Genomic DNA, 8,575 nt, shown 5'->3' with positions numbered 1-8,575 from the left:
AAAGCTGCCCTTTTCAAGACTGTAAGACCAGCCAGAAAGTGGAATATTCAACATACGTTTTTTCATCTCTACTTCAAAACTATCATCAGTCAAATTCAACTTACCAAATAAGAGCGTGTGGTCGGAGTATAGTATTAATAATTTGCCGTCTTCTTGAAAACCTCTTCGTTCAAACAGATATGGAGTCCCACAGCACAGCGTCCAGGTAATACGGTGTCTAAATGTCTTTTCTATAGCCAGAATCGGGCTTTTCATACAACCTATCGATTACAGGGCTTCCAATTAATTGAAACAGAAGAAAAATATCAAGCGAAGCAAATCAATTAAGAAAAGAACTCGCGTATTATGAAATGCATATTCCAATAATCAGAAAATCTCTGATCACGAGTAGGATATTTCAAGAGCATTCACAGAGTGGCGATTTCTCTTTTCTTCTAACTCAAACTAGCATCGGGCCATGCGGTTAAGTATCAAAGTATACCCTGTAACCTTCTGGTATATAATATAACAAGCAGTATCTGTTGGCTTCCAATCGATAGCGGTTACCCAAACGCCGTATCAACAACCGCCATGGTAGTTCACCGATTGCTCATTTATTTGACCACAGCGTCCATTCTCGCAGAGTAGAGGGGGGTCATTCACTGCGTGTTTGATTTGGCTGTTGCTCAGATATGTGCAAGATAAACATGCTTGGTTTTAGCGTGCAGAAGAGAGCGATACGTAGGAGAACATGACCGGGTACAAGTATTGCCACACTATAAAGAAAAAAGCGAAATTCACTCCTTGATAATTTAAGGGTTTTTAGATTTTTATAGAGAGGTCTTAGCATATTATGTTTCCCGACCAATGCCGAAGGCTCTTTTGTTCCAATGTAGTTTTTAGTTCAACCACGTCTTTTCTGTTCATGTCAACTTTTCTCCAATCAATAGTTTTGTATTTATAGTGTTTTGACCGGGCTCTTTTATAGCTCAGTTGGCAGTTTTAAGAATTTGTCACGGAATTACGGGGAGACTCTAAACTGAAGGAACACACACACACACACACACACACACACACACACACACACACACACACACACATACACACACACACGCACACACACATGTACTGTACATGCACACGCACATAAATACACATACATGTACACGCACACGCACAACCACACGCGCGCATACATAGATACTTATACATATACACACACTCACTTACACACGTACACACATGCAAACAACAGATACTTAGAGGTGGGCCAGACAAGTAAAATAAATGAAATGTAAAAACAGCATAGAAAAAAATGTTACCTTATTCACTTAATTTTTGCTCAAGAAATTGTTTAATTGGGTAATGTAGTCTTGCTGAGTATGGGACGTGCGAAACCGTTCTACGAAAATAGGAACAATGTGGTTGCCTGCACTTTTTGATAGGGGAAAAGGAAATCTCAAGTAGCATAGTATTATGTGCCCTACTACATGCATTATAAAGTAGGTGACTTCTGAAAATACATCAGAATACGAAAGTAACATCAAATATTTCCCGCAATGAATCGTATAGAGTTGTCTTGTGTCGTGCGAAAATGTGAAGGTCATGTTGAAAGAAGACCATCATTGTATGGTTTTGAGTATTTTGTTGTTACTAGACAGGACATAAGAGGGTTGACACGTCAACCGAGGAACCTGGACAGAATATAATGTAAGTACAAAGAAGAGGTGTCACATTTATACCAGAGAGTTTGTTCTTTCCAAGTCTAGGAGGTTCGAAAAGTGGAAGATTCGGACAAAATAATGTTTGTATCTCTGAAAGAGAGGGGGTGTGATAGAGAGAAAGAAACCGAGTGGAGACAGAGAGAGAGAGAGAGAGAGAGAGAGAGAGAGAGAGAGAGAGAGAGAGAGAGAGACAGAGAGACAGAGAGACAGAGAGACAAAAAGACAGAGAGACAGAGAGACAGAGAGACAGAGACAGAGACAGACAGAGAGAGCAAGAGATTAAACGACAGATCAAGACGGTTAAATTACAGAAAAAGACAGAGAAGTAGATAAAGATACACCCACACACAAAGAGAGAGAGGGAGAGAGAGAGGGGGAGGGAGAGGAGAGAAAGATAGAAAAGCATACAGAGAGATATAAAGAAACACACACAAACACACACACACAGACACACTCACACACACACACACACACACACACACACACGAACGCACACACAAAGAGAGGGACAGAGAGAGAGGGAGAGAGAGAGAGAGAGAGAGAGAGAGAGAGAGAGAGAGAGAGAGAGAGAGAAAGAGAAGTTTTACTTCCCCATCGACGCGATTTAGAACATGAAGCAATGCGTATGCTTTAATCTTTGCTGTCAGGGAATACCGGCTCAGTGAGGCATGACAAAAAGACGGAAATACTTGATAAAATAAACCATCCAACTCGGGATTTGAACTCATATCGCAACGGTGAAGTCTTATGATTATACTGAGAGCGAGCAAGCGAGAGAGAGAAAGACACAGACAGGCAGACAGACAGACAGACGGACAGACGGACAGACAGACACACACACATACACACACACACACACACACACACACACACACACACACACACACATACAGACAGTGGTGGGGGAGAGAGAGAGAAACAGAGACAGAGAGAACGACAGAGACAGAGCGAGAGACAGTGAGAGACAGAGAGACAAGAGAGAGACAGAGAGAGAGGGAGAAGGGGGGTGGGGATGGAGAGAAGATGTGGATTGAAAACCAACAGATGGGGTAGACATCATGAAACTGTTGAATAATTTGCAATTGGAAAACAAAGATGTAGCAATGACGACTTTCGATAAGTAAAATTTATTGTTTTAGTAGAAGCATTACGGCGCTCGCAACTGCACAAGGTCATATGAGCGCCAAGGGGTGGGTGTCAAGAGAGAAGTCCATACAGGGAATCAGGCTTACTCTGCTCATCTCTCTAGCTTTAACAGCACAAAGTCTGCTTCGACTATCAAGACACCCCGGAAATAGCGGGTCACAAGAGTGTGTCAAACAAACCAAAGAAGTACAGGAAAACTAACGATAGTAAGGATAAGGAAAGAAAAAGCTGCAGTACCCTGTTGCAGTTCAGACACAGTTATGAGCATGACATTGATGAATCAGCCAATTTTCAATTGCAATTCTACTGTGCATAAGAACATGGTTAATGTCCCCCCTTTGGGGATGGCCTAAAGACACTTCAGTCAGTAGCACTGCTCCGCAGGGTAGCTAACTAAAATAGTTTGTATCAGAGTATACAAAAATAAAGAGAAATAAGTAATAAAGATTTGCGTGTGCTAGACTCACGTCCACAGTAGACCAGGACTTGCTGTCTTCGTTCGAGTTGGCGCTGTGGACTCCGGACCTTGAGACCTCTGAGTCTGTACTTTTTCCTCCAGTCTGAGGAATGAAAATTTTGACTGGTTATAGTTTGGCTATAAAACTCGACGTCTTCTAGGCAAAATGAAGACAAAGGAAAAGACGGATTGACGGAGTTACAAAACCCCTTCAAAGGAACAATACGGCGACCCCTAAGGCAACACACCCGGCCTACGCCCGACAATTGCATCTCTTTTTGACACCTTGCGGTACGAAAAGGCCGAAAAAAGTAAAAGCATACTATGAGTTATGGCAAGGTATTTTTAAACACCATTTTGTTTCAGAGGCAGGATCTTCAAATGTCATATTCATCTCAGATAGGAACGAGCCAAAATGCCCAAGACTGTCGGAAATGTTCCAAATAACCCAAATTCAAACAACAGAGTCCCACTGAGAATTTCAACTTGATTGATTCAGACTGTAGTCCGGCATGGAAGAAACTGAGTTATCGACACGTTAGGACTCTGTAAGTATGTAAGTAATTTTGTGCAACATGTTACGGCTATTAAAGAATACAGATTTCTGTGTCACATCGTGGTAAAACCAAGCGCTGGACAACGAACTGGAATCGAAGAAATTGATATTTTTCTGCCCGCTAGGCAGTTTTTATAGGCTTTTTAAAGTTCTTATTATTTTATTTTGGTGGGGGGGGTGGGGTCACCACCATTCATGTCCATTTAATAATACATTTATGTTAGCAATTTACTTAAAAACGGTGTTCGAAGACACCCAAATGGAAATGTGTTTCTAAGGACTCTCAAACTTTGGCGTCCATTTCTGTCTAAATGCGGAACAATCAACACAACTCAGAATCTCTGTTAAAATTGAATGTATTCAAAATCCAATATAGTCATCGTTTTCATAGCATTTAACTTCTTTTCCCATAAAAATCCCTCCCTTCTGATATTGCATGTTCAAAACACTCACGCTTCTCTTTTCCCCTGCATCATCATCACTTCCATCGCCTTTGTCTTTCTCGTCGTCAGTTCCACTACCAGAATTTCCATCTTCCGACTTTTCACTGCTGTCATGTTTCCCAAAAAACATACGCTCCAGGTCGACAGACTGTCTGTGTTTTGCAGTCTTCGAGGCTCCAAGGTATGTCTCAATGTATTTGTAAGTGTTCCGAATACTCATGAAGCTCACAGACTTCTCTGCTCCTGCGTCGCTGTCCATTTTCGCAGTTTGGCTTGAGGCGGTATTTAAATTTTTTTTCTCAACTTAACTGTCTTGAATAATTTTTGCACAGCTTAATATATAACAGTGATCGAAAGAAACAGGCAAGATTAGCTTTTTATAGTCAAGCTACTGTAATAGCAACAGCAAGAATCAAAATTGAATGATCAGCACAGACTTTGATCCCTTCCTTACAGGATAGGTATCTAGTACTTCAATCGACGATCTCCAGCTGACTCTGTTTCTATATGATATGCTGTTGTATATTAATGCAAAGGATCAGTTCAAACTTTCGCACAGTGCTTCCAGGATCGTCTGTTTGAGTTAGTTAAACACTTTCAATTTCCAAATATGGCTACTACGGAAGGTCAGTAAACTGTGTACACGTCACAGTAATCTGTCAGCGTTTTGTTACTCTTCGTTCGTTGGCTTTTTTTTTTCTTGATCTGCCGTTGCCTTCTGTTCCTTATTCACTTTCATTCTCGCTCTCTCGCTCTCTCCCCCTCTCTTTCTTCTTCTCTCCTTCTCTCTCCTTCTCTTTTCCACTTTCTCTCTCTCTCTCTCTCTCTCTCTCTCTCTCTCTCTCTCTCTCTCTCTCTCTCTCTCTCTCTCTCCCTCTCTTTCTTCTTCTCTCCCTCTCTTTCTTCTTCTCTCCTTCTCCCTCCTTCTCTTTTCCACTTTCTCTCTCTCTCTCTCTCTCTCTCTCTCTCTCTCTCTCTCTCTCTCTCTCTCTCTCTCTCTCTCTCACACACACACACTCACTTTTTCAACCTCCGTCTCTCTTTTTAAGTGAACAACTCCTTGTATTCTGTTATCACACTTTGTATCTGTATATTAAATTCTCTGGTACAGCATCGGTAGGATTACGGAACTCTTAAGATTCACAAGATAAGGCAGTTTCTGGAAAGAGGTCCTCTACGTAGAAATCTGCTCCAATTATCGAAAGTCCTCTTGGAATTTTGGAAATAGAAAACGGTTTGCTATATCAGCCACGTTTACAAGTAGGTGGACAGTTTTCTTCTTCTCTGGTGTAGTAAGACGCCCCGTTCCGTGAACAAAACATGGGCTTACTTACGAAATGAACAAATATATCTATCAATTATGCTTGGAATTTAACACGAAATCACCCAAAGAAAGCACTGGCTATCTGCACAAGACAGGCATAATGGTCCATCTCGAAAAGTCTCATACGTCTTTGTGTTGCCAATGAACAACAAAAGCAAAATAATAACCTGCAGTGAATAACGGCACTGCCATTCAAAACGCTTCAAACTTTCTTTTTCTAGGAACCGTGGGTACTTCATTTGCTTTTTACCTCCGACTATAAGACAGCAAAAATCTTTTTTTTTTTAATGAATGAGATTCGATGTAAGCCTGTGGGTATTCTAACCGAACAATGATTTCAAGAATCCTGTGTCCGCAGTCCGCAGAAAATGAGTAACGATAATATCTAAACTGAAGACAACATCCGCTTTGGCAGGACAAACACGCAAAGTTTTCTCTGGCGAATTGATCCTTTTCACTTTGATAAGGAGCAGGGAAGCCCTCACCGCCTGCCAACAGGACGACGCGTCACTTACACGAGAACGTTATCTCTCTCTTTGGGCCACTACGCAGGACGACAAAAGGCTATTCCCCCACGCCGGTCCAAGTACAGCACTCTTTGTCATGGTCCAGCAAGACACGAAATAATATGTGTCAGGGTATTGTCACAGCCAGATTTATGTAACCGAAAGGTTCCCCCCTTCTCTTTTGCTTCGATTTCGACGAAAGGGGCGGTAAGGAGTAGGGAAGCAAAGAATACAATTAGCTTCCAATAAGGAATTGACACTGTTCTCACATCTGTCTTGTGGTACCTCTGTGAGCATCTATGAAAAACAAACTATGTGAAAATGATTGGGTGAATACTTGTAACAAGTGGGTCACTTAGTAGTGTATGCGATTTTAATGGTATTTGTTTTCACATTTTTTCAAGATTGTTTGGCACTTTCTATTTATCTCAATAGGTTTTTTCATTTTTCTTTCCACACTCGCTCTACAGGCAGTTGAAGTGCACCACTTGTAGGTCCTTGTTGTCTTTCCTTCTGTTGTTTCTTTTTATCCGTCTTACGTCTGCCACATATTGAATGATCACCATTCTTTTAATGTCCTTCTCTTAACTCAAACGTTGAATTTCTAAAGCATTGGCTTGATTGCAATCTGCTTATAAACTGATATATTGCTTTCTCTGTTTTGTTTAGGGTGACGAAACAGATAAGTCAAAACATGTAAAGTGACGACAAAAATTGATAAACGGTATTATAAATCGTTAAGGCACATAGAGCTCGCTGTTGAGCGTGGATATGAGCTATCTAAATGCTATTTCTTTCTTTCTTTCTTTCTTTCGTTCTTTCTTTCTTTCTTCTTTGATTTATTTATTCATTATTCATTTATAAATCTAGTTACTTCCAATTTTCAAAAGGCAATAGGAGGAAGCTTTTCTAGAGCATAGGGTCCAGCTCCACGGAGACAAATAGAAATTCTTAAACTTCAGTCATTCTATCAAAAACGTTCTTATCCTCACTGCAGAAAGGGAAATTACGGTGAAGTGACTGATAAATGTATTATTAGCGGATTACAAAATTGTCTAATATGTGACTAGTTGCGGTTCGAACCTGTCAAGGATAGATAATTAGAGAAGACATGTACATGTTTCCATTTCGTCAACCATCGAATTTATTGAGTAGTATTATCTTTAAGATAAAATAATTTGAACACATTCATTATTTTGCCCCAATAGTTCTTTTTGTGAGATTTCTTTGTCATTTGGGATCTTTTCTATGGGGCTGTGACTATTACTTCCTTTCTTCTCAAGCACGAATCCATAGAAAAATTCTTCCACTTCCTAAAATCTAGACTGAGTCTACTGGGCAGTGCCATACAACAACTCAAACAAGAGGGGATTAATGGGCTGGACCATCCGAGCGTAAATGTTTGTGTATGGGGGGCGGGGGGACGGTGAAAATAGAGAGAAAGAGAGAGTGTGTGTGTGTGTGAGAGAGAGAGAGAGAGAGAGAGAGAGAGAGAGAGAGAGAGAGAGGGGGGGGGGGAGAGAGAGACATAATAAAGATAAATCGTTAATGAAACTGAAGAACTAACCAAAGAAGAAAGATTTACGTGTCAAGTTGTCATTGAATACTACCATATAATTTTGCAATGTGACTTTTTAAAATTTTTTCCAAAGCCCTTTCTTTTCTTTCCCCCACCCCCTTTCCCAAACCTGTCCTTCCCCATTCTTCTTCTTCATCCCCACTGTATTCACTGAGAAACGTGGATAAAAAAACGGTATACCATTCTCAATCAGTGTGCCCTTGATCGATATGAGCAGACAGTGTAAAAACCAAGACCCCGACAGTTATAGCAGCTCCACTGCAAAATAGAGTCGAACCGAAAACATTTTGCCTCACTCGGAGTTGACATTAACGACAAGGTGGCTAGGCCTAAATTATGGATCTTGAGTTGTTGTCAGTTTTAATTTCTTCAGACTATCTTACAACTATTTCAGAGCATAAAACCCCCCAAAATCCTCATTTCTTTCCATACCGGGCATGTTTGTCACCAGCATTTCCTAATAAAGTCAATCTTTTATTTTTCTTTATCGCCCGTTTTCTCAAAACACAGTTTTTCTATACTTTTTAAAAAATAACTCCACCATTTTTCATCCAATCTTCATGAAGATTTCACAGAATAAAGAGAAGGTGTAATGCTAAAAGCATCATTGTTGAAAATTTGATAAATGGAATAGATTTGTTTTTGGTGGTGTTTGGAGTGTGAATTTTCACGGATTCTTTACAAACTTGAATACTACCTCCGGAAAAAAACTCCTTAAAAATTCTCTAAATTTGTTTAGGAAATATTCAATAACCGAATATGTAGATTTAATGTTTGTTAACATGCATAAAAAAATTTAATATATTTCCATAAAAAATCAGTGCGGTATTCATTACGTAACAATGTCAACGAGATCGAATA

The 8,575-nt window shown here is 40.1% G+C and overlaps 1 protein-coding gene across 1 annotated transcript; it reads right to left on the bottom strand.

Moving 5' to 3' along the window:
• Positions 1–3,225: 3,225 nt before the first annotated feature.
• LOC118477135 lies at positions 3,226–5,119 on the bottom strand. The gene is made up of 2 exons (XM_035970943.1): positions 4,316–5,119; positions 3,226–3,409 (listed from the first exon to the last, which is right to left on the bottom strand). The coding sequence occupies exons 1-2, from the start codon at positions 4,562–4,564 to the stop codon at positions 3,239–3,241; spliced, it is 420 nt and encodes a 139-aa protein (XP_035826836.1). The 5' UTR covers positions 4,565–5,119; the 3' UTR covers positions 3,226–3,238.
• Between the last annotated feature and the right edge of the window lie 3,456 nt (positions 5,120–8,575).

The sequence above is a fragment of the Aplysia californica genome, unplaced genomic scaffold (assembly GCF_000002075.1).
Source record: "Aplysia californica isolate F4 #8 unplaced genomic scaffold, AplCal3.0 scaffold00001, whole genome shotgun sequence".
NCBI lineage: Eukaryota > Metazoa > Mollusca > Gastropoda > Aplysiida > Aplysiidae > Aplysia > Aplysia californica.
This window is presented reverse-complemented; position numbering and strand designations above follow the sequence as displayed.

Excerpts from the sequence above, each read along its gene's own strand:
- LOC118477135 (XM_035970943.1), bottom strand. The coding sequence starts at position 4,564 with ATGGACAGCGACGCAGGAGCAGAGAAGTCTGTGAGCTTCATGAGTATT. Across the intron at positions 3,410-4,315 it reads ATGCAGGGGAAAAGAGAAGC|ACTGGAGGAAAAAGTACAGA; the intron begins GTGAGTGTTTTG and ends TTCATTCCTCAG.